This window comes from Schistocerca nitens, chromosome 4 (assembly GCF_023898315.1).
Source record: "Schistocerca nitens isolate TAMUIC-IGC-003100 chromosome 4, iqSchNite1.1, whole genome shotgun sequence".
NCBI classification, from domain to species: Eukaryota; Metazoa; Arthropoda; class Insecta; order Orthoptera; family Acrididae; genus Schistocerca; species Schistocerca nitens.
Genome location: NC_064617.1, coordinates 532,829,944 through 532,856,711, shown reverse-complemented (window position 1 = coordinate 532,856,711; position 26,768 = coordinate 532,829,944). Strand labels below are relative to the sequence as shown.

Below are 26,768 nucleotides of genomic sequence, written 5' to 3'. Positions count from 1 at the left end.
AGTTTTTCTTCTGATTCTGCCAACACTGCTTGAGCATGTGGATACTTAATAATCTTTATCCTTTTTCCTGTTACTATATGTCCTGAATTTTTAATGCTTCAAAAATATACTAAAATCAAACTAACTTGTTATGTTGATGTTGCAGCACTTTATGTTTAACAAATTCATACAAACTCAACTCTCTCTCTCTCTCTCTCTCTCTCTCTCACTCTCTCTCTCTCTCTCTCTCTCTCTCTCTCTCACACACACACACACACACACACACACACACACACACACGCACGACCACTATCTCTGGCTGCTGAGGCTAGACTGTGAGCAACAGCACATAATAGCTAGGAGAGGGTAGCATGACTAGATGCAGTGGGGAGGATAGACAGAGGAAGGGGGGGGGGGGCAGAGAAGTAAAAAGACTGTGGGTGTGTTGGTGGAATAGAAGGCTGTGTAGTGCTGGAGTGGGAACAATGAAGAGGATAGGTGGGTGAAGGACAGTGACTAACGAAGGTTGAGGCCAGGAGGGTTAAAGGAACCTAGGATATATTTCAGGGAGAGAACCCACCTGCACATTTCAGAAGAGCCGGTGTGTTCAGGAAGAATCCAGATGGCACAGGCTGTGAAGCAGTCATTGATGTGAACAACATCGTAGTCACCAGTGTGCTCAGCAATTGCATGGTCTGGCTGCCACAGTTTGTCAGTGGCCATTCTGGTGGACAGACAGCTTGTTGGTTGTCATGCCCACATAGAATGCAGCACAGTGGTTGGAGCTTAGCTTGTTGATCGCGTGACTGCTTTCACAAGTAGCTGTGCCTTTGGTGAGGTAGGTGATACTTGTGACCGGACTGGAGTAGGTAGTAGTGAGAGGATGTATGGGACATGTCTTGCACCTAGGTCTACACTACTGGCCATTAAAATTGCTACACCAAGAAGAAATGCAGATGATAAACGGGTATTCATCGGACAAATATATTATGCTAGAACTGACATGTGATTACATTTTCAAGCAATTTGGGTGCATAGATCCTGAGAAATCAGTACCCAGAACAACCACCTCTGGCCGTAATAACGGCCTTGATACGCCTGGGCATTGAGTCACACAGAGCTTGGATGGCGTGTACAGGTACAGCTGCCCATGCAGCCTCAACACGATACCACAGTTCATCAGGAGTAGTGACTGGCGTATTGTGATGAGCCAGTTGCTTGGCCACCATTGACCATATGTTTTCAGTTGGTGACAGATCTGGAGAATGTGCTGGCCCGAGCAGCAGTCGAACATCTTCTCTATCCAGAAAGGCCCGTACAGGACCTGCAACATGCGGTCGTGTATTATCCTGCTGAAATATAGGGTTTCGCAGGGATCGAATGAAGGGTAGAGCTACGGGTCGTAACACATGTGAAATGTAACGTCCACTGTTCAAAGTGCTGTCAATGTGAACAAGAAGTGACCACGTGTTATCAATGGCACCCCATACCATCATGCCGGGTGATACACCAGTATGGCGATGATGAATACACGATTCCAATGTGCGTGCACCATGATGCCGCTGAACACAGATGCGATCACCATGATGCTGTAAACAGAACCTGGATTCATCCGAAAAAATGACGTTTTGCCATTCGTGCACCCAGGTTCGTCGTTGAGTACACCATCGCAGGTACTCCTGCCTGTGATGCGGTGTCAAGGGTAACCGAAGCCATGGTCTCCGAGCTGATAGTCCATGCTGCTGCTAACGTTGTCGAACTGTTCATGCAGATGGTTGTTGTCTTGCAAATGTCCCCATCTGTTGACTCTGGGATCGAGACGTGGCTGCACGATCCGTTACAGCCATGCAAGATGCCTGTCATCTCGACTGCTAGTGATACGAGGCTGTTGGGATCCAGCACGGCATTCCGTATTACCTTCCTAAACCCACCGATTCCATATTCTGCTAACAGTCATTGGATCTCGACCAACGCGGGCAGTAATGTCGCGATACGATAAACCGCAAATGCGATAGGCCGGTCAACTGCTGTTTGTGTATGAGAAATCGGTTGGAAGCTTTCCTCATGTCAGCATGTTGTAGGTGTCGTCACCAATGCCAACCTTGTGTAAATGCTCTGAAAAGCTGATCATTTGCATATCATAGCATCTTCTTCCTGTCAGTTAAATCTCTCGTCCGTAGCATGTCATTGTCGTGGTGTAGCAATATTAATGGCCAGTAGTGTATTACAGGGATATGGGCCACGTGGTAAGGAGTTGGGAGGAGGGGTTGTATAGGGTTGGACAAGGATATTGTATAGCTTCCATGGGCAGTGGAATATCAGTGAGGGAGGGATAAGAAGGATAATGGGTAGGACATTCCTCATTTCAGGGCATGATGAGAGGTAGTCGAAATCCTGGCGGAGAATGTGATTCAGTTGCTCCAGCCCTGGGTAATAATGGGTCACTAGAGGAAGAGGAATGCTCCTCTTTGGCTGGACGGTGAGACTTTAAGAGATGGTGGGTGATGTTTGATTTTGCCTAATTGTTTGGTTTTTTTCTGTTGTTGTTGTTGTTGTTGTTGTTGTTGTTGTTGTTGTTGTGGTCTTCAGTCCTGAGACTGGCTTGGTGCAGCTCTCCATGCTACTCTATCCTGTGCAAGCTTCTTGATCTCCCAGTACCTACTGCAACCTACAACCCTCTGAATCTGCTTAGTGTATTCATCTCTTGGTCTCCCTCTACGATTTTTACCCTCCACGCTGCCCTCCAATACTAAATTGGTGATCACTTGATGCCTCAGAACATGTCCTACCAACCGATCCCTTCTTCTAGTTAAGTTGTGCCACAAACTTCTCTTCTCCCCAATCCTATTCAGTATCTCCTCATTACCGTATTTACTCGAATCTAAGCCGCACTTGAATCTAAGCTGCACCTGAAAAATGTGACTCGAAATCAAGGAAGAAAAATTTTCCCGAATCTAAGCCGCACCTGAAATTTGAGACTCGAAATTCAAGGGGAGAGAAAAGTTTTAGGCCACATCTCCAAATCTAAACAAAGTTGGTCCATTGTAATATGAGACACAATTTAGGTCGAATGAATGACGATACAGCTACAGTAGTTTGGTTCGAGTGGTAAGCTTAGCAATTAAGCTTTACCAGGTAGCCATTGCTATGCGTCAGGCCGTCCGTATTTATACGGATACCCTTCCTTTTTCATGTGCTTCGTCTGGTTTGAATTGATTGCTTATTTTTCTTTGATCTGATAAGCGTCGTTTTCTTTGTTATAGGTGTTTACGTCACTCTAAGCTGAAAATGTATTACTGTACTGTGTCATGCATTGTTTGTCGCATTCTGATAGTGCGTGTTTACGGCCTGTCGCCGCTTGCGGCATGGCTTGCTTTTGTGCGCGCTACCGCCGCTCACAATTTTTTTTTTTTTAAAAAAAAAAGAGGAATCGTCTCATTAGCGAAACAATGGCAAGAGACTGCTATTTGTTGTTACTTACACTGCTGCTTTCTTCGATAATGATCAACAAGAACCAAATAATAGACTGCGTATGATAGAAGATGTTCTGAACGAGAGTTTAGTGAAAATTTTTCTCCGTTTGAAAATCTTTGCAGGCGCCTCTTTAGTCCATTACATTCTGCACAGAAATTAGTCATCTTAGATTTAAAAATCTATTCAATTGCTGTGCTTCGTTTCTGATTGTATCACTATTAGGCATAAGAATAATACGAATATAAACATGACATGATATGTATATTATTCCACATTTGCTGTTGTCTCACTCTAGTTCTGTAGTTTATTAGGCAGACAGGATTTAAATGAGATAGCAGCAAACACGAAACAATACATGGCAAAATGTTTATATTCGTGTTATTCTTATGGTGAAGAGAATACTGCATGTGATTCACAATTCATAAAAGTTCCTATTAGCAACCATCTCTTCTCACAGGTAGGAAAAAATTCAGAATGTAGAGTTGGCCATATTGACAAACATCCCAAACAGTCTTGCCAGTCGGATTTTCGTAGTGCACTGATATGCTGCTACATTCGAAGATGAACAATACGGAATTTGTACTTACTTTGTTGGATAATGTATGAAAATGCAGTGGTCGAAACTCGGGGTGGAGAAAAAAAGCTCGTCTTCCACCTTTTTTTTTTTTAAATTTATTTACTGACGCAGAGGTTTTGGCGCCAGTGTTTACCTTTGTGCCTACAAAGCATGCCTGTGTAGCGCTACATATATTCGACGGCAGAAGTTAGTTGTGGCGGCACCCACCATCATTTTTCTGAACTTCCGCTTGCTTTGCACTCGATTCTAAGCCGCAGGCGGTTTTTTGGATCACAAAAACCGGAAAAAAAGTGCGGCTTAGATTCGAGTAAATACGGTAGTTATGTGATCTACCCATCTAATCTTCAGCATTCTTCTATAGCACCACATTTCGATAGCTTCTATTCTCTTCTTGTCCAAACTATTTATCGTCCTTGTTTCACTTCCATACATGGCTACACTCCATACGAATACTTCCAGAAACGACTTCCTGACTTTTAAATCTATACTTGATGTTAACAAATTTCTCTTCTTCAGAAACGCTTTCCTTGCCATTGCCAGTCTACATTTTATATCCTCTCTACTTCGACCATCATCAGTTATTTTGCTCCCTAAATAGCAACATTCCTTTACTACTTTAAGTGTCTCATTTCCTAATCTAATTCCCTCAGAATCAACCGACTTAATTCGACTACATTCCATTATCCTCAGTTTGCTTTTGGTGATGTTTATCTTATATCCTCCTTTCAAGACACTGTCCATTCCATTCAACTGCTCTTCCAAGTCCTTTGCTGTCTCTGACAGAATTACAATGTCATCGGCGAACCTCAACGTTTTTATTTCTTCTCCATGGATTTTAATACCTACTCCGAATTTTTCTTTTGTTTCCTTCACTGCTTGCTCAATATACAGATTGAATAACATCAGCGATAGGCTACAACCCTGTCTCACTCCCTTCCCAACCACTGCTTCCCTTTCATGCCCCTGGACTCTTATAATTGCCATCTGGTTTCTGTACAAATTGTAAATAGCCTTTCACTCCCTGTATTTTACCCCTTCCACCGTCAGAATTTGAAAGAGAGTATTCCAGTCAACATTATCAAAAGCTTTCCCTAAGTCTACAAATGCTAGAAACGTAGGTTTGCCTTTCCGTAATCTAGCTTCTAAGATAAGTCGTAGGGTCAGTATTGCCCCATGTGTTCCAATATTTCTACTGAAACCAAACTGATCTTCCCCGAGGTCAGTGTCTACTAGTTTTTCCATTTGTCTGTAAAGAATTCACTTTAGCATTTTGCAGCCGTGACTTATTAAACTGATAGTTCGGTAATTTTCACATCTGTCAACACCTGTCCCCTTTGGGATTGGAATTATTATATTCTTCTTGATGTCTGAGGGAATTTCGCCTGTCTCGTACATCTTCCGCACCACAAGGTAGAGTTTCGTCAGGACTGGCTCTCCCAAGGCTATCAGTAGTTCTAATGGAATGTTGTCTACTCCCGGGGCCTTGTTTCGACTCAGGTCTTTCAATGCTCTGTCAAACTCTTCACACAGTATTGTATCTCCCATTTCATCTTCATCTACATCCTCTTCCTTTTCCATAATATTGTCCTCAAGTACATCGCCCTTGTATAGACTCTATATACTCCTTCCACCTTTCTGCTTCCCCTTCTTTGCTTAGAACTGGGTTTCCATCTGAGCTCTTGATATTCATACAAGTGGTTCTCTTTCCTCCAAAGGTCTCTTTAATTTTCCTGTAGGCGGTATATATCTTACCCCTAGTGAGATAAGCCTCTACATCCTTACATTTGTCCTCTAGCCATCCCTGCTTAGCCATTTTGCACTTCCTGTCAATCTCATTTTTGAGACATTTGTATTCCTTTTTGCCTGCTTCATTTACTGCATTTTTATATTTTCTCCTTTCATCAATTAAATTCAGTATTTCTTCTGTCACCCAAGGATTTCTACTAGACCTCGTCTTTTTACCTACTTGATCATCTGCTGCCTTCACTACTTCATCCCTCAAAGCTACCCATTCTTCTTCTACTGTATTTCTTTCCCCATTCTTGTCAATTGTTCCCTTATGCTCTCCCTGAAACTCTGTGGAACCTCTGGTTTAGTCAGTTTATCCAGGTCCCATCTACTTAAATTCCCACCTTTTTGCAGTTTCTTCCATTTTAATCTACAGTTCATAACCAATAGATTGTGGTCAGAGTCCACATCTGCCCCTGGAAATGTCTTACAATTTAAAACCTAGTTCCTAAATCTCTGTCTTACCATTATATAATCTGTCTGAAACCTGTCAGTATCTCCAGGCTTCTTCCATTTATACAACCTTCTTCTTGAACCAAGTGTTAGCTATGATTAAGTTATGCTCTGTGCAAAATTCTACCAGGTGGCTGCTTCTTTCATTTCTTACCCCCAATCCATATTCACCTACTATATTTCCTTTTCTCCCTTTTCCTACTGCCTAATTCCAGTCACCCATGACTATTAAATTTTTGTCTCCCTTCACGATCTGAATAATTTCTTTTATTTCATCATACATTTCTTCAGTTTCTTCGTCATCTGCAGAGCTAGTTGGCATATAAACTTCTACTACTGTTGTAGGTGTGGGCTTCGTGTCTATCTTGGCCACAATAATGCATTCACTATGCTGTTTGTAGTAGCTTACCTACACTTCTATTTTTGTATTCATTATTAAACCTACTCCTGCATTACCCCTATTTGATTTTGTATTTATAACTCTGTATTCACCTGACCAAAAGTCTTGTACCTCCAACCACCGAACTTCACTAATTCCCACTATATCTAACTTTAACCTATCCATTTCCCGTTGTAAATTTTCTAACCTACCTGCCCGATTGAGGGATCTGACATTCCACACTCCAATCCGTAGAATGCCAGTTTTCTTTCTCCTGATAACGGCATCCTCTTGAGTAGTCCCCTCCCGGAGATGCGAATGGGGGACTATTTTACCTCCGGAATATTTTTTCCAAGAGGACGCGATCATCATTTAACCATACAGTCAAGCTGCATGCCCTCGGGAAAAATTACGGCTGTAGTTTCCCCTTGCTTTCAGCCGTTCGCAGTACCAGCACAGCAAGGCCATTTTGGTTAGTGTTACAAGGCCAGATCAGTCAATCATCCAGACTGTTGCCCCTGCAACTACTGAAAAGGCTGCTGCCCCTCTTCAGGAACCACACATTTGTCTTGCCTCTCAACAGATACCCCTCTGTTGTGGTTGCACCTACGGTACGGCTATCTGTATCGCTGAGGCACGCAAGCCTCCCGACCAACGGCAAGGTCCATGGTTCATGGGGAGCGGAAAATATGTATATATTTTTTTCTATGCTTTCTGTATACTGTGTTGCCACCAATCACAAACATGCTCTGTCAGTTAGTTCGTTGTCATTTCCATAATGCTTTCCACACAGGCTGGGAAAATTTGGTAATCACCTGAGGCCAAGTCTGGGCTACGAGGAGGATGCAAAAAAACTTCTCAGTTAAACTGTTGAAGCAAATCCTTCATCAACATAGCAAAATGGGACTAAGCATATCATAAGGAAGCACAATGTTGTTGGACTAGAGTCTATACCATTCATTTTGAGCAGCACTGTGTAATTGGTCTACGATCTGACAATAGGCTGTTCCATTCTCTCCTCAAGGCATGAAGTCGATGCGTAGGCTGCCCTTTCGATCCCAAAACTCTGTGGCCATAATCATTTTGGTGCTCAGAACTTATTTTTTTGTGATGGGGGGAGAGGAAGGGGGGGGGGGTATTAATGATACCATTCCATTTACTGTCATATTGTTTCTGGACTGTAATGCGAGACCCAGATCTCATCACCAGTAGTAACATAGTAGTTCAGAATTTCTTCACCCATCTTTGTCTTATTGAGGGAGGAGGGAGAAATTGTTCATAATTCTCTCTCTCTCTCTCTCTCTCTCTCTCTCTCTCTCTCTCTCTCTCTTCTGGCATACACTTTTCTATGGCCCAAATCACCTCCAATGATTTGATAAGGAACTGATTGCACATTTTTAGGAAAGCAAAAGCTCAGTCCATCAGTAGTGAAATGTCTATCTACCCTTTTTTTCCCCTTAATCCTTGATTTCAGTTCATCAGTCACAACGAATGGTTGAGGGAATTGTTGTTGGTACTGAATATTTGTTTGTCTGCCATGAAAAATGATGCGCCATTTTCGAACTAAAGCTTCATTCATCATATTTCAATATATTTTGTTTATCTGTCAGTAAATTTTGATAGAGTGGCTTTTTTTTTCATTCAGAAACTCTATTACACTATGAATCTCACACTTGATGAGATCATTATTTTTATCACACATTCTAAAATCTCTTAAATAAACTCATTGTTATTATTGTGGTGGCACCGACAACTAAGGTCTATGACATGACAGTGGTGAGATGGGGGGGGGGGGGTCATCAGGCCAAAACATCTACACAGATAGAAGTTAGTGGGTCTAATATGATATAGTTTCATATGAAGAGGAAACAAAGACATATAGTTGTGAAGACAGTGACAAGATCCTTACTCAGAATTGATGCCATTAAGTTCATTTTCTTTTGCAGTTTGCACTTGAAAGACAATGATGCAGGTGGGTTGAACAAAAGCTGGAAATTATGTGCATTAACTCTAATTGCTTGCAAGTAGCTTCCACCTAGTATTTTGAAAAATATGAATGAAATTAGATATGGGAGAATAGGAGGAAACAAAACCAAAAGTATTGTAGAAAATGCAAATTTGGCATAGCAGAGTACATTGCATAAATCAGAAGAATTTTTGGTAGAATAATATCAGGAATTAGGGGCAATAAAGGAGCATAATAAATAATAAGAGAGAGACAAAGGAAATTTGTTTTATAGGAAGATATGATGCAAAAATCTGTAATATAATAACAAGTCTGTAGTTATTACATACAAAAATAGACTGTATTACAGGCCACTAAAAATGGTTCACCAGTAAAAAGAAGTGAAACATCTATGGCACAATAAAAACAGCTGCTCATTTAGTTGCATTAGACAAACCACATCCCACAAAAGTTTGTTCAGTTTGCATCTGTCAGTAATGTGAAAATATAACTGAATCATACATTTCATTCAGTATATTCTTGGCTACTGCAGGTACTTTTCTCATCAAAGACCAAGCAAGCCCCTTGGTTTGCGTGATACTCTAATGACTATTGTTTGTGAGATCCAGTCTATGGGGTCATAAAGACATTCTAATACTCACCCTGTGGTGATCATTTGTATTCCTGACTAACAGGGCCAATTAATTTAATGAAAATGTATGCTTTTACAGAAGAAGAAAGCTCATAATGTCAAATTCATTAGAGTGGGAGTGCTGCACTTCATAATCATTCTGAGGTTTTAATTTCATCAACTAGTTCTCTGCTATTAAAAATAACTCTTTTTCCCTACTCCTTATGTGTCTCCCAAAAAATAATTTAGGGCATGTTATACTTCCATCCACTGGCTTTGGGCCGGTTGTTCTTATTTTAATGACTTGCACGTAAACATGCATTTGGCTCTCATTTACATAAAATAAATTCATACACAAGTATTTATAACTATATGTTGAATTAAATTAATAGAGGGAAACATTCCACGTGGGAAAAATATATCTAAAAACAAAGATGATGTGACTTACCAAACGAAAGCGCTGGCACGTCGATAGACACACAAACAAATACAAACACACACACAAAATTCAAGCTTTCGCAACAAACTGTTGCCTCATCAGGAAAGAGGGAAGGAGAGGGAAAGACGAAAGGATGTGGGTTTTATTTGTTTGTGTGTCTATCGACGTGCCAGCGCTTTCGTTTGGTAAGTCACATCATCTTTGTTTTTAGATATATATGTTGAATTATTTATACACAAGTTTAGGTCCACGAATTCTGTCCCCCTTTTCCTATTTCTTTGCAGGCAGTGGTATCAGTTATCAGGGATGTAGCTTATCATGACAATTATGATGAAATTGAGGAAGGTTTGGAGGGAAAAGGAGGATGTATTATGCTACAATCAGCAAGCGACTCTAAACTTAATGAAAACCACTGTTATGAGCACAAATAGGTGAAAGTCGCTCACATCCTTTGAGTATAGCATCACCATAAGTTGCTAAGCCGCTATAGTCAGTGACCTGGCCAGATATTTTCATGCGCCATTCATAGAGAAATAATCTTGAATAATGGTTTGAATCTGAGCTGAATAGGAAGGCAAATGCCGTATTAAATTTTTACTTGAATTTTGTTGTTGTTGTCCAAACAGCAAACATGAAACAAATATGCAGTGAGGGGGCAGGGGGCAAATAATATAAGCATCAGTATTTTCTGCCTTGCTCACGTTGGTATTAGTTGTATTATCTAGTACTCTGAAATTTAGTTTTGTCTATGATGGCCTTTGTTAATTGCTGTGTCCACCTTAGAAACATTGTGCATTTCTCATTTCCACAGAGCATTCCTGTCACATATATTTTATTCGTATTTGATAATACTGTATTTGCCTGCCTTTTAGATTAAGCAGTGTACAGGACTACATAAATTGTAATATTTTATGCAGTTTGTCTGAATTTATTACGTGCTAATGATTACAGAAGAGTCAGATTGGTATCTTGCTGGGCTCAGACCTAGAAGGGAAAGATGATGTGGAGCCAGATCGGCAGGGTCAGTGGCTTCGCCGGCGAAGACTAGATGGAGCATTGAACAGAGTTCCACGAGACTTTTATCCTCGAGTATGGGGAGTCCTAGAACGCGTACGTACATTTCTCATGATCATTATTATTAGTTTTTACCCTTCAAATGTAGTTACTGCAATGGGCCTAAAGTACAGCATTGTGACTGAAATATGCATATTAATCTTATTGCATACACTACTGTTAGAATCATTATACAGAGAATTTTATCATTAGTAGTGCAGTACTACAGAAACTTCAGTTTCTGACATAGAGTATAAATATGTCTAGAGCGAACATTCAGATGTGCAGAACAGATTTTTGTCTTATCAACATACACTGCCAACTTACTCATGTGACCTCAGAATGGTGTCCTGTAGATTTTGAACATCATTTCATCACTTGTACAGATAGATTCCCTATGTAGGTGACATGGGTTTAATACAAGCATTTTGTTGTCTAAGTAACAATTTGCAACTGATGCCCATAAACTGGGCTCCTAGCTTTGAAGAGCAAAATGAAGGGACATTTTGTTTCTTTACAGCAAGTGTCACAACTCAGATGTGCCACTTTTTTTTCAGCCACTGCTGTTTATCAGTTTTATTTGGCATTTTATCATATATCTGAGTCCATTATAGTAACTTTTGATGTGATGACGCAGACAAAACCACTTCATAATAAGACAGTTCTTTTGAAAGTGTCCTGAAAAACACAGAATTTGCTGCACATTAGCAGCTGTATCACCTGTCTCTTCATTATTTTCTCAATTTTTGTGTATTTATATTTCTCTTTTTTGGAGACTAGCTCATAATTTTATTTGCTGGTAATGCTTTCATGTATTTATTTAGTGCATTTTATGTACAAGGTCCCATTGCATTAGAGAATGAGTAACAAGAAGAAAAAAAAATCACACAGTTGGAAAAAGTACTACAGAGCCAGATATACAACAAATATTACATACGAGCTGACAGAACCTTTCTTTGCCCAGGTATTCATATTGGCAATTTTCAACTAAAAAGGAAAACAAAATATGAACTGTGTTTGAAGTGAAGTATCGAAAAAAATATTATTTGCATGTATTTGTGAAAACACCTTTGAAATTATGAAACAGTTGTACAAAGAAGTATGCAAAATGTATAAATGTATGACTACAGCATCCAAATTAAGAAAAATGATCCTTGACAGTTTCTGTATGCTGGGCACAATTGCTTCACATGTCTGCAGTTTGTTTTGTCTCTATGGCAATGCCTCTTCATAGCTCTTATCATTTTTGCCTAAATCCGTTTGTGCTTAGTAGTTGAAAGCTGTCAGAAGCAGTGCCAGACATCAGGGATTCCCTTAAGTTCACTCGACTGTAGGAGTGTTTTAGTAGTAAAGAATAAGTATATTAAAACTCCATGCATGTTGTAACACCCCCCCCCCTTTTTTTTACGTATCTCAGTGTTTCTTACATCATATGTCTTGAACTGTGTGTTATACAATGTTATATTTGTGTAGGTATGTTCAGAGTCATAAGTGGATACTTTCAATGAAATATATTGTGAAGAGCATTAGTAGCAAAGAAGTAATAAATTTAAATGTCTTGCGTGATGTGGCAGTTTTTTTACACATCTCATTGTTTATGACATCTCGTCTCCTAAATTATGGTAGGTAGGTGGTTATTACCCTGACGTCAATTGTTTCCTGACATTAAGGGGCTGAAATCGTTCCAGTGGTTTAAGAGGAGATGTGGGGCACTTGTGCGCGCGCGCGCGCGCGCACACACACACACACACACACACACACACACACAATTGAAAAATTCATGGCACAACAAGCTATATAACAATTGCTGTTTATTTATGCAGTTACATGCTACTGAGCAAAACTTAAGAATGGAAGCAAGTTTTGCGTGATGTGTCACTACTAAGTAGCATAGCATGGACTGTACATAGAAAGAACTGCTACAGTATAGTACAGAAGGTAACTGAAAGAAATACATAATGAGATGAACAGAAATGACACTTTTATTCAAAGATAATAATTACACTGAAGTCACCATGATTTATGATGTTCCCTTGGATATTACAAGAGGCAGGATGTGGTTCTTAACACATCGACTGCCAGCTATGAATTATGTCATACCTGATGACCTGACCACTGGTGCCAACTAAGTTAACTTGTAGGAAACACGTTTCTACATAAAGTCAGATTTGTAAACAATCGTAGTAAAGATATGCTATTTATAGTTTGTCAGGGATTGGTATAGTAAATTGTTTGGGAAAGGTTTAACAAAATTTTTATTTTAACATTTGGAATAAACTAACAGAAAAGTGCATACAAAAATTCATACAAATATGTTAGCTTTAGACATAAAATGTACACTTTGTGTCACTAATGGTAATGAAAATAAAAGTTCTTTTATTGATGATATGTCGTGAAGTATTCTTCCACGCCAAGAGCCAGCTTTTCTTCACAAATGCTACAAAAGTACTGGGATTCAAGGTGTTTCTTTTGTTTGTGCACACTTTGCATGTCTTTGTTGGGTGCACCTTTTTCTTAATGGTGAGTGTTGCCTCTAAATAATGAAAGCTGCCATTTGTCCTGATTGTCTTTTAAGTGTCTGGCATGTTATCTTCAGTCAGTGGCTGAATAAATTTTTCTGTAAAAGCTAGAGACTTAATACTGTATGTAAATTGAAGGAGGATGACTGCTATCAGCTGCAGCAGGACATTAAGTGGAATCAGTGGTGACAACCAAAAATGTGTACCAGACTAGGCTACGAACCCAGGATCTGCTTACTAAGCAGTGCACTATCCGGGGTACAGTGTTATCGCAACTGTACGGTCCACCTTGGTATGCCTCACAGCTGATGTACACTTCCACCGAGCGTCACACCTATCTGTAGTCGCTGTCCATTTTACTCCTATTCACAAGTTAGAGATCCCCACAGGAGGTCAGACGTATTCATGCATTTGCACTGAAGAAAGTGGATCCATTGCCCAGCCAGCCTTATGAATTATTTGAATGCAGTGTGTAGAGAGACTGACTTAATACTCACTCTTTCCTGCAGTTATAAAACTGATGGGCATTGTGCAGATAAATTTCCATTACATGTAGAACAAGTGTTATCAGCTATCCAATAGTTTTTCACAATGCTGAATAATATGACAGCATTTGATCTGACTGATGAGCACCAGCTATGCCATTGTTGTAGTTTGTGACTATGTTGGTTTCAAGGCAGCTTTGCTGTTTCGTCCGCAGCTCGTGGTCGTGCGGTAGTGTTCTCGCTTCCGCGCCCGGGTTCCCGGGTTCGATTCCCGGCGGGGTCAGGGATTTTCTCTGCCTCGTGATGACTGCATGTTGTGTGACGTCCTTAGGTTAGTTAGGTTTAAGTAGTTTTAAGTTCTAGGGGACTGATGACCATAGATGTTAAGTCACATAGTGCTCAGAGCCATTTGAACCATTTGAACAACACTGTCATTTCTTTTCCACACCATCTGATCTTTCTTCAGTTTCATAGTAATTAACAATATTGGATTTTCTTTTCTGGTGTTACAAAATGTTTCACACAGATAGGTTTTGTAAGCCAAAAACAGTATTGTAAGTGATATAGAATTATAAAAATTGTCCATATGAAGCAAATATCCTTTGTTCAAGAAAGCTTCCATCAGCTGTAAAACAACTTCAGATGCATGACCCATCGTGGCCTTCTCCTGTGATTTGCCACAGAAAATTTTTATTTTGAGAACCTCACCATTAGATTCACATGGTTCGTGAAGTTTGGCACCATACTTGTTTCTTGTTTTTGATATACTACCTGAAAAACAGATAGTTGTGCCACAAAACCATTGATTCATCAATGCAGAGATTCCTGTTTGGAATATTATGCTACTGAAATGGTCCAAAATTGGTCTAATTTTGTGTAGTTGTTCACTGGATTGCCATGAGTGGTCTGAGAAATGTAGATATCTCAGTAAAAGCTGAAATCGGTTTCTACTTATAACAGATCTCCAGAACGTGACACTGTAAGAAGGACTTGTCCTCCAGTGCAACAACAGCCCCAGAAATACTTTCATTTCCACAACGTCTGTATGCGTCCATCTCAGGAGCCTCGTTAATGTCTTCCCATGTTCTTTTCCATCCTGGCTCACATATAAATTTGTTTGTTCACATAATGACATTAAGAATTCTTCAAGGAAAAGAAGGGAAAAAAAAGAAACTAACAAATCAACAAGTGCGTTAACACCAAATTTTATGTCTAATTTCAGTCCCACATCCTTATTGAATGCAAATACTGGTGGATCTTGAGGAATGTCACTCCTGTAGTGGCACTACCATTTGGGATAGGAAAAGTCAGTTTTGGTGCAAAATTTCAGAGCAGACAAGTTACAGCCAGGCGTGGGCGTGTTGACAGTAAGTTACGCTACCAGTGGTTGCGAAGTAGAATGGAGGCCACAGGGCCGTAGACCTACTGAAAAGAGTAAATGCAGTAGTTTGCATGGTGCAAGTTACCGGCAGAAGGGGCCTGCTGGCCTACCGAGGTGTTATGAGTACGTGACTCGGAGCAGTGCATTAACAAAACAGAGATGCACAGCCACATATAAATAGGTGCCGGTTTTCTAACAAGGCATTCAAGTGTGGCAGCTCTCCTGGACAGCGGGGCGTGTCACACCACCAGCTACACACAGCAGCAGATGGGGCACCAGCATTCCAGTCCCCGGCGGGTCGCTGTTTCGACCCTCTGAGGCTGATGCGGGGTCCGTAGCAAGCCAGCGACGGGCCACTCACTGCTCACTACTGCGGGCAGTCGTCTTGGCTCCCAACACGCACCGGAGGCATCCAGGGTGAGGGCCACAGATTCGAACGCCGGATCGCGGTCGCTCGTCACTGCGTTCTTAGCCACGCCAGTGGAGGGAGCGCGCCTTGGGTCACCCTGCAGTGGGCAGCGCTGAGTGACAGAGGCGAAGGCCGCTGCAGGCGCATCCTGCCGATGCCGCAACTCCGCTGCCATACAAGGTTGACATACAGTAGTGCGCGCACGGGTCGCTGAGGCAGCCATTCCACGCCAAGCCATTTTGCAGAAAGCGAAGTGGTGTCCTCAGCATTACAGGACCTGGTGCTGCAGACCAAGAAGAACGGGGGCACTGTAGTTGGAAACAATAAATCACTTGGAAAGCTTGGACAAGTCTTAATATGGTGCCTTCCACCTCTTCCCACTACATTTGGTGTTCCTGTTACATTCAGTGTCGGAAGTTGCCACTACATTTGGTATCAGACTAGTGAACATCGTCTGTACAGTACGATGTTTGAGCCCACTGCCTGCATTACAGTTACAAAATGTGGTGATTGTTGACCAATGTCGGAGACATTTTCTTTCTTTTTTGTTTGTGTTTTGAGTATGGCTCCTGGCAGGCCATTTTGGATGTTTTGCTTAGGCATAAATTTTCTTCTTCTTCTTCTTCTTCTTCTTCTTCTTTTTTGTCAGAATAAGTGTTAGTGGAGATGTTGTTTTTCGTGGCATTTGATTACTTTTGTATTGGTTTATGATGATACTGAGTGTGATGATATGGAGCTGTAGGAAGTCTGGTTGTTCTTGTAGTTAAATGTTTTGTTTCGGGACTAACTGAAAACAAAAGCAACACAATGACAGAGTCAGGAACGCAAGGTGTGCTGGCACCAGTAGCAGTATGGATTTTGTTGGAAAAGGTAGCACAGTTGACAGTGGACAATACACAGTTGAGGAGTGAATTAACATCTAAAAGTGAGCGGGAAACCTCATTGGATCAGTCGTTGTTGCCTAGGATTCTGCAGCAGGAGATTGATCTAGCTGCCACGAGTTTGATTATTCTGTTTTCTGGCATCTGAGGATGTGCGTTCATTCGTGGAGGACTTGGAAACTTCAGCTATGATGAATTGTTGGTCGGATGAACAGTTGTTACATGTAGCCAAGATTTAGATTAACGGGTGAAGCGAAGGCATGTGTAAGGTGTTCTTAGGCCTTAAGGAAGGCACAGTTTAAGCAGTTAAAGGAGGTGCTTTTACAGAGGTACAAGAAACAGAATAGCGCTTGGTACTTTAGGGAGAGCTTGAGTACAATGACGAAGAGACAGGGGGAGATGGTAGAGAAATTTGCGAACAGAATAAGAGAAATTAACGAGTACACTTATGAGTTGGGTCAGAGCAATGAAGCTAATGGTGTTCTGTTGCAGGAGGCCGAGCAAAGGGCACTTGATGTATTTTTGAGAGGGTTTCCTGTGTATATATTGCGTAAAGTGCGTGAAGGGACTCCGAAAGATTTGTATTGTCCAATGTGAGGAAATAAATGCGGCAACGGGGGTACGTGATAGACAAACAGTGTTTACAGCGGGTATAAAATGTTATAAGAATGGTCGTACAGGAAATGTGCAGAGGCAATGTACCCAGTCACAGAGGAATAGAGGAAGGGGTGGAAATCAGCAGCTTGGAGGATGGAGAAGTATAGTTAGTAGAGGTGAACAATCGTTAAACGGCAGAGGGGGCCCAAGACCCACCCAAGGGAGCTCCTGTTTAATTTCAATACTACAAATATGTATGCAGAGGTAGAATATTCAGTGGTAGGATCCATAGGAACTAAAACGTTGAAGATTTTGTTGGACACAGGGGCCCAAGTGTCAATGGATACTAAGAGTTTAATGGGATGAAGGAAGTTAGACCCACCACGTTATAGGTTGCGTGGAGGGGGGATAGCAAGGTCACACCTTTGGGGTCAGTGGCAGTTGACTTTCGCATAGGTAAATTACGATGTGGTGCATGCATGGAGGTAGTACCATGGGTAAGCAAGAGCTACGACATGATCCTAGGAGTAGATTTCTTGCATCAACATAATGCCAAAATTGATCTTGGACAATGAACTGTGGAACTTGGTGGAATGTTATTTCAGCTAGGGGAAACTGTTGTCGATGCAGAGCTGTCGCGAGGGGCGTTCAGCGTAATGAACAAACCAATTGGACCGCGTACATTAGCATTAAGGGTTAATTCTCATGAATGTGTGTCTGGTGGCACTGGGAAGTCGCTTTGGGTAAGTGTGGAGTCGAATCTACCTGTGGATACAGTATGTGTTATTGAACCATACGAGGATAGTGAATTTTTGGGTCCATTGGGTTGATTTGTGAAACGTAGTATTATATGCGTACAGGAGGGGAACAACAGGTGAGTAGTTCCCTTGAACGTAGATAATTTTAGTGCTGCAGATGTGAATTTGAGAAAAGGAGTTTTAGTAGCAAATTTGGATGTACCAGATGATGAAAACTGGTGTTCGAGAGGTATGTGAAGGGCTCAACCACTAAATGCCGATAGTACTGCATTGCATAACAAAATTAAGCATTTGAAAGGAGGAGAAAGAGAGCATATGGAAGAATTATTGTGGGAATTTAAGGATTTGTTTTTTCCGCAAGGGCCATTGCCAACAACTCCACTAGTTCAACATAGGATACCAACAGGGAATGAAGCACCTGTTTACCATAAACCATACAGAATACCGAGGTATTTGCAGTCGATTGTGGAGGATTTCATTGATTAGCAGTTTGCAGACGGTATTATAGAACACAGTAATAGTTGCTGGGGAGCAGGCATTGTCATTGTGCCTAAAAAGTCTATGGATGGAACTAAGAAATGCAGGTTCTGTTGTGACTGCTGATACATCAATAATAAGACAGTAATGGATGCATACCCCATTCCAAACATATTGGAGACTTTGATGACTTAGGACATGCCAGTATTTTTCTATGATGGCTTTGACAAGTGGTTATCATTAGTTAGAGGTGGCTCCAGAGGATCGTCCAAAAACTGCTTTCTCTACTCCAGGAGACCATTACCACTACATCAGAATGCCATTTGGTTTGAAAAACGCTCCAGCAACATTTCAGAGGTTGCTAGACAGTGGCTTGAGGAGTTTGAAACCATGGCAGTGTCTTGTCTATTTGGATGATATTATAGTGTTTTCAAGTAGTATGGAGTAGCATAGACAGCAGTTAAGGGAAGTCTTTATGAGGTTAAGAGCAGCTCATTTGACCTTGAGCCTGGAGAAGTGTCATTTTGCATTAGAAGAAGTAAAATATTTGGGTCATATCATCAGAAAGGACAGAGTGCGAACAGATCCGAGGTTGGTACAGGCTGTAAGGGATTTTCGGGAACCAAAAACAGTTAAGGAAGTGCAGTCATTCATCGGAATTTACAGTTTCTATTGAAAGTTCGTGAAGGGTTTTGGAGATTTAGCACGCCATTGACGCGATTGTTATGGAAGGGTGTGAAATTTGAGTGGACAGAAGAGTGTCAGAAAGTGTTTGACAAACTGAAAGAAGTGCTAATAAAGTCCAGTTGTTGTGTTTCCAGATTTTGAAAAGGAGTTTATACTAGCATCCGATGCATCAACTCAAGCATTAGGGTGTGTTCTTAGTCAGTAAATTGATGGGAAAGAACGTCCTGTAGCCTATGCATCTAGGCGTTGAATGCAGCAGAGAGGAATTACTCAACGACAGAGAGGGGGATGCTTAGCGTAATTTATCAAATCACATATTTTAAATGTTATTTATATGGGAGAAGATTTCAGGTAGTGACAGATCTTGCTGCATTGAAGTGGTTGTTGGGGTTGTAGGATCTGTCCACTAGACTCGCTAGATGGGCTGTGAGGCTTAGTGAATTCGACTGTGAGGTGGTGCACAAGCCTGGAATGAAGCATGGCAATGCGGATGCACTAAGTAGGAAGGTGGCAAAAGTAGAAGTCATAGGTTATGACCTAGCGGTATGGCAAGAATTACAGGATGCTGACAATGCTTGTAACTTTATATCGGACAAAGCCACAATTTAATATGTATGGCGGTCTTCTGTGCAGGGAAACGAAGTTAGGGCCAAGGGTAGTAGTGCCAGCGAAGTTGAGAGATGAGATTTTAAAGGAAGCACATGGTCATGTGTTATCTGGTCATGGTGGATGTAAAGTGACGAATAGGTGAGTGGCGAAAAGGTGTTGGTGGAGAGGTAGGAAAGGAGATGTGGGTCAGTATGTCATGAATTTTATACCGTGTGTGCAGAGTGCAGATTTGAGTCAGAAACCGATAGAGCTACAACGATTAACGGAAGCAGCATTTTCTTTGTTGGGGACTGATGTCGTAGGACCTATCAGGTGAACACCATCGGGGAACAGATTCATTCTGACAATAATAGGCCATTTTTCAAGGTATGTGGAGATGGCACCTATGCCAAATCAACAGGCAGCAATGGTCGCGCAAGCGTTCGTAAACAACTGGATTTTGAAGTTTGGTATACCGGAGACAGTAATTACTGACCAAGGAACAAACTTCACGTCAGATTTAATGAAGGAACGGTGTAAATTGTTGAACGTAAAGAAGTTGAGGACGAGCGCATTGCATCCACAGGCCAACAGAAGGACAGAATGAGTACACAGAAAAATTGGGAAGATGCTGAGATTTTATGTGGATTCTCATCACCATCAGTGGGACGAGTATTTGAAGCATATTGTATGTGCATATAATGCAAAAATCCATACAAATACTGGTTTGTCTCCATATGAGGTAGTGTATGGGTGAAAAATGCCATCACCGTTTGATTTGGTGAGGCTACAGACAGGAAGGACCGGTGAATCTCTACGTCAATTCAGGAGAACAATTTGGGATGTTTGGAAACAGCTACAAAAGGTGAATATGAAGGCTTTGGAAAGGCAGGAAGACGCAGTGAAGTGGAAAGGATGTTTACCGCAGTATAGAGTAGGGCAAAGGGTAATGCTGTCCAGCCCCTATATGCAAAAAGGGAAAATGAAAAATTTCCTCGTGAGGTGTCAAGGGCCATACGAAGTTGTTGAAACCACAGCCCCCGTTAATGTTAAGCTTCAGCTGCCAACTAGAACAACGATAGTACACATTGGGCGGTTACGGCCATTTAGGGATTGCCCTGATGTGATTCCCGGCGTGTCACAGGGAGGAAAGAGAGAGTGAAGAGAAGTGCTAAGCACAGAGAAAACCAGGAAGATAGAGTACAGCATGAAGTACCGAATGCTTTGTGATCCAGAAAGTGGTAGAGTATTTGTAGTTTTTTTTGTTTTCTTGTTTTGTATCATTGGGCTTGCATAGATTAATTAGGCATTGTATATTCATATGTTGTGTATGGTATGTTTTCGAGTATTGTGAGCCTGTTAGGGACAGCAGTCTTTTTGAAGAGGGAGGAAGGGTGATGGTGATGGTGATCCCTGCCCTCAGGTCACTGAAAAGGGGAGCATTAAACAAGTTGGTAGAAGTGAAAACTAAGGAGGTATAGCTGATTTCAGCAGCTAGCAACCGGTATGCTGAGGTGACAAGGGAGGAATTATGAAACTGCCATAGAGGGAAGGTAACGGTATGTCCAGCCAGAATGGTAAGCACTAATCCGGATACATGCATGGTGCAGCTATTTTTAGCCAGGAGAGAAGAAATAGACTGTCCAAGGGACATCATGGAGCCAAAATTGAGCTTGCAACAGGTTGGGATGCATTGGATCTTCTCCATCTACGAAAAATTAATAGTAGTAGCAAGTTGTTTTGAGCAGTGAGTATTTGCAGAAGTGAAACATATAGAGCTCGAGGGGAGCGGAATTTTAATCAATGGAACTGCATGTAACGTAATAGGACCAACCTTCCACCTGCTAGCATCAATTTCAGGAGTCATGCAATTTAATGTTACACAACCACAGCTCTACTGGCCAGAAGCCACTTTAGAGTTTTTGCCATGGCAGAATCTGACCTTGGTAAATCAAACTCGGCAGCCAAGTCTGTTGAGATCTGTGAACTAGTTCGTTTCAGAGCAGGAGGGGCGCATATCAGCTGAACAACTTTTGCAACATGTCGCGCAGTATAGGGAAAGGCAACTGCAAATAACGACTATTTTGAGCACATCTGTGCCAAGTGTCTTCGCAGCCTTAACTTTGTTATGTGTTGTTTTCATTCTGATCAGGCGGAGAGCCAATTCCAAGAGGGAACCAAGGGTAGTCCAAGTCCCAGTGGACTGGATACTGAGGGCGTGAGATGAGTAGGTAAGGGGTTGATTGAGCAGTGGTCATCCAATAAGGAATTTTTACATTTTGTTTTATGCCATGTGTTTAAGGAGCACTAGACAATGTTTAAGTTTTCTAAAAGTAAGGAAATATGTCATAGGTGCCGACCCAAACAAGTTAAGAGGTAGTTAAAGGTCAACCCGGGGACCAGGTCTTTCTGAAGGGGGGAATAATGCAGTGGCACTACCATTTGGGATAGGAAAAGTCAATGGGGAAAAGTCAGTGTTGATGCAATGTTTCAGAGTGCACAAGTTACAGCCAGGTGCAGGCCTGTTGACAGTAAGTTACGCTACCTGTGGTTGCAAAGTAGAATGGAGGCCACAGAGCCTGCTAAAAAGAGTGTACGCAGCGGTTTGCATGGCACAAGTTACAGGCAGAAGGGGCCCACTGGCCTACCTAGGTGTTATGAGAATATGACTCAGAGCGGTGCGTTAGCAAAACAGAGGCACACAGCCGCGTATAAATAGGTGCCGGTTTTCTAACAAGGCATTCAAGAGTGACATCTCTCCTGGACGGCGGGGCATGTCACACCACTGGCTACACACAGCAGCAGATGGGGCGCCAGCATTCCAGTGCCCAGCAAGTCACTGGTTCGACCCTCTGAGGGCGATGCGGGGTCCGTAGCCAGCCAGCAACTGGCCATTCCACGGCTCACTACTGCGGGCAGTCATCTTGCCTCCCAACGCGCACCGGAGACATCCAAAGTGAGGGCCGCAGATTCAGACTCTGGATCACAGGCGCTCGTTGTCACCGCGTTCTTAGCCACGCTGGCGAGGGAGCGCGCCACGGGTCGCCTTGCAGCGGGCGGCGCTGAGGCGGCAGAGGCGAAGGCCTTTGAGTCGGCTGCCGGCGCATCCTGACGATGCCGCAACTCCGCTGCTGTCCGAACACAGCAGTGCGTGCTCGGGTTGCTGAGGCAGCCATTTCGCAGACAGTGACGTGGTGTCCTCAGCATTGCAGGACCCAGTGATGCAGACCGAGAGGAACGATGCCTTCCACCTCTTCCTGCTACATATGGTGTTCCTATTACATTCAATGTCAGAAGTTGCCACTGCACTCCACTTGTCACTGTTATTTGTAGTGCGTGCTATTTGGCCATCCACCTCATCTTCTTCTTCATTGCATTCACTGTTATCTTCATTTGAGTCCTCACTTGAATGCTTGCATGAAGATGGTCGTAGGAACTTTCACCATTCGAGAATTTGTGCATGAACTTGTCCCATTCTGATTTGTTTATGTTGGCTGGCTGGTCAAGTTCTACATCACTCAGTTTCCTCTTATTACTAGCCATTTTATAAGGAAAATTGAACACAGATAATGATAAATGTGAGTGAATCATCTACAATGAAGGATGAACAATTTCTGATGCAGTTACAAGAAAGACATGATTTGCATTGTCAAACATGCTTAGAGATACACAAGCTGGTGATTTATTGTTGTCAGTGAGCTATCTCATAGTGAATGTCTGAGCTGAACCTTCTACTCTGTATGCAACTACAAGATATCTCGCAGGTTTTTTAAAGTTTTGATGATACAGATGGACTACAAATAAGATGATGAATCAAACTGTATCAACCACTTTACATGGCTTCTGGGAGAAGTTTACTTATTTTCGCTGTGGCAGTCAATCTGTTAAAAGGGGGTTGTGATCACCATGGACAGCAATGCATGCTCTGCAACTTGCTCCAAGCTGATCACACTATGGCATTCCATTCTGCCACCGGCATGACTGTCAACTGCTGGATGGCCATTGGTGCATGTGGACATGCTGAAATATGTCCCCCCAATGCAGCCCACATGTGTTTGATGAAAATGGACAGGGGAGTGGACAGGCCAGTCCATTTGTCGAATATCCTCTCATTCCAAGAGCTCCTCCACCTACACTGTTCAGTGTGATCACACATTGTCATCCATAAAAATGAAGTCACCACGAAATGCATCCCTGAAAGGAACACTTGGGGAAGGAGTACAGTATCACAATAACATTGCTCAACGAGTGTAAAGTTTTCAAAGATTTAGAGGGCAGTACACCCATGCAACATTACGCCTTCCCACACCATAACGGCTGCGGCGGACCACCAAAATGATTCTGTTCAACAATGTTCCTGGGTGCTTTATGTGTTGCCGCCTCTCATCACATGAGGGTACATCCAGAATTACTCTCAGTCTGAATCTGCAGTCATCTGAGAAGAGCATGGAACCCCACTTCTCTTTGGTCCAGTCCCTATGCTCTTGGCATCATCACAAATGGTGCCGCAAATGTGCAGGTGTCCGTGGAACACAAGGCACTGGTCATTGGGCAAAGAGTCCAGTCTCTTGTAGCAACCATGCCACTGTGGAATGCATTTGATTGCCTTGTGAATGTGTTAAATGTGGTTGCAATCACACTTGCTGTTTCACACAGGTCTCTTCTTGCGTGCTTCACAATTTAGTGATCATCTGCAGCTGTAGTTAACCATAGTCGATCACCTCCTCTCTTTCAGGCAGTAATGCCTATGATTTGAAATGCTCCCCATGTACATGAAATGGTACTGTGAACAGTACCAAACTGCTGGGCTACACTTGTCGCATTTTGTCCTCCTTCCAGTTTCCCAATTATTCTTCCCCATGTGAAGTCATCCAGATACTGTCTCTGGGCCATGTTGTAATGAAGACCAACACCAGAGTGCATTGTAACTGGTCACTGATTAAAACACACTGACTTTTCCCATTCCTTCGACTGCCTCATGTTGCTGGCCTGGCCCCATTTGGCACTACAGTCACATTATCCTCAGGCCATGTGATATGTCTACCTTATGTATATAAATGGAAGACCTCTGAGAACATTCCCCAACACTTTCATTCATTTCAATCAAGTAGTTAATAAGTTATGTTACTTTATCTATCTCATTCTTAAACTTTGCATAATCTCATTCACTGGAGTAGAACTGCCTTCAGTGATGAGTCCTACTTCGAATTGAGCCCCAATGACTGGCGAAGACGTGTCTGGAGGCACCTGGGCAGCTGTGGGGTTATAATCTGACGACATCTGCCATGTGGCCGGACAGCCAGGAGTGATGGCCTGGGGTGCCATTTCTTTTCATAGCAGGGCCCCTATGATTGTCATCTCTGGCACCCCTTACAGTACGGCAGTATGTCAACAATATTATGTGCCCCTTTTTGTTGCCGTTCATAGCAAGCCATCCTGGGCTTACATTTCAGTAAGGTAATGACTGACTGCACACAGCAAGAGTTCCTACTGCCTGTCTTCATGCTTGCTAAACCCTACCTCTGCCAGCAAATTCTCCAATCTCTCCCTAATTAAGAATGTTTGGAGCATTATAGGCAGAGCCATCCAACCATTTCAGGATTTCGACAATTTAACATGCCAGTTGGACAGAATTTGGCACGATATCCCTCAGGAGGACACATGACAACTCTGTCAGTCAATGTGAAGCCAAATCACTGCTTGCATATGGGACGGGGATAGACCAACAAATTACTGACTTGCTAAGTTTCTGAAGCTCTTTCTCTTGAATAAATCATCCAACTTTTCAGAAATTGTAATCATTTGTTTGTCTGTACATGTAAATTACATCTACCAACTTCCAACCCATTCAGATATTTCTTTCTTGGTGCATATTTTAAACACAGCTGGTGGCAGGTGTTGCCCATTCAGTAGTGATGCCCAACAGCTCAGTGATGTGGTTTACTAGGGTGCACTCAATGGGCATCAAAGATAGCACTGCAGCTCTGCACAGTATGGTGGTGCTTGTAAACAGTTATCATGGCCTTTCCACCAGAGGAAGCCATGGACGCTGTTGTCCACTCACAGAAGCAGTTACCGCACCTTCCTGAAACAACGACAATGCGCCCGGAATATACGTAGCTGTCTGCTGGGGGCAATGACATTTTGCATTGACGAATATGACCAAATGTGGCCTGGTTTTCTAGGCTTCTCGGCATCTTCATCGCATCATGTTGTCCCAGCTTTTCTTTTCAGGCTTTCAATTCATTACTTTCTGCAGTGGTTGGCAGAATGATGTTATGCTCCCTTTTCAGGGAGATATTACTGCTGAATTTGTGATTCAGACACCTTGCTCAAGTGACATGTAGCAGTGGCCTGAGATGTATGCCACACTATTGCAATATCAGATCTCTTGGCTATTTGACATTCTGATACAGACACTGCATAAGAGCCTGCCTTGGCTTGTCACTAGCCGGAGAGAGACTTAAAAAATTTTATATTCATTCAGAATACCTTTATACAGTGCAACAGTTCTGTACCAGGATTGTGTAGATAATGTATTTATGATGCATGCTGTAATTCCACCCAGTACATCATTTAATAATTTCCAGCTTCCATTTACTTCACATTTCTTCATTTCATGTTATTATTGGAATATATTAACTTTTGATTTACTTTTAATTTTCTGTACTGTAAATAGTTGTTGTTAATTGCTTCCACCCCCCTCTCAACCCCTTCCATCCCTTAAAAAGACAAACCTGACTAGAAATAACACAGGTGTGATCTATTGGAATTGTATCAAAAAGAAAAAAAAATTAACTCCTAGATAGCCTCTTTTTGGTTGACATCTGTTTAAAAAATTGATATCTTTCAAGCTGTCAGGAGACAAACTCAGTTTAATTCTGACAACACCCACAGAATGCAGTGCTCACTCCAGATATCTTTCTACTCTATAGATTGCAAATACATTTCTGCATCCACTTTTGATGACAAATAGCATCCATAATGAAACTATTGGTTGGTTATCTCATGTTAGCTCCTGTTAACATCAGCTTATTTTGGCAGAGGGTTTAAATTTTGTGTTTATTTAGTGATGAGGCAGAAAAGTGTGTGACTTCGATACATTAAATAGTAGTTACTTGATAAATGTTAGAAGATTCATTAATGGTGTATTCTCTGTGTAGATTATTTTTATATAAACTAGTATTTGTCAGTCAATTTCCTTGTATATGACAGATGTGGACTAATCAATCAGTTGAACTATTTGCACATAGATACAGGTGCCTATT

The 26,768-nt window shown here is 41.9% G+C and overlaps 1 protein-coding gene across 2 annotated transcripts in view; it reads left to right on the top strand.

Moving 5' to 3' along the window:
- The window catches only part of LOC126253198 (probable phosphorylase b kinase regulatory subunit alpha), a 294,496-nt gene that overhangs the window by 258,480 nt on the left and 9,248 nt on the right, over positions 1 to 26,768 (top strand). For both annotated transcript variants that reach the window (XM_049954368.1, XM_049954367.1), the window contains exon 22: positions 10,617 to 10,775. In XM_049954368.1, the coding sequence (XP_049810325.1) occupies positions 10,617 to 10,775 (159 nt within the window). The remainder of the gene's footprint in view (positions 1 to 10,616; positions 10,776 to 26,768) is intronic.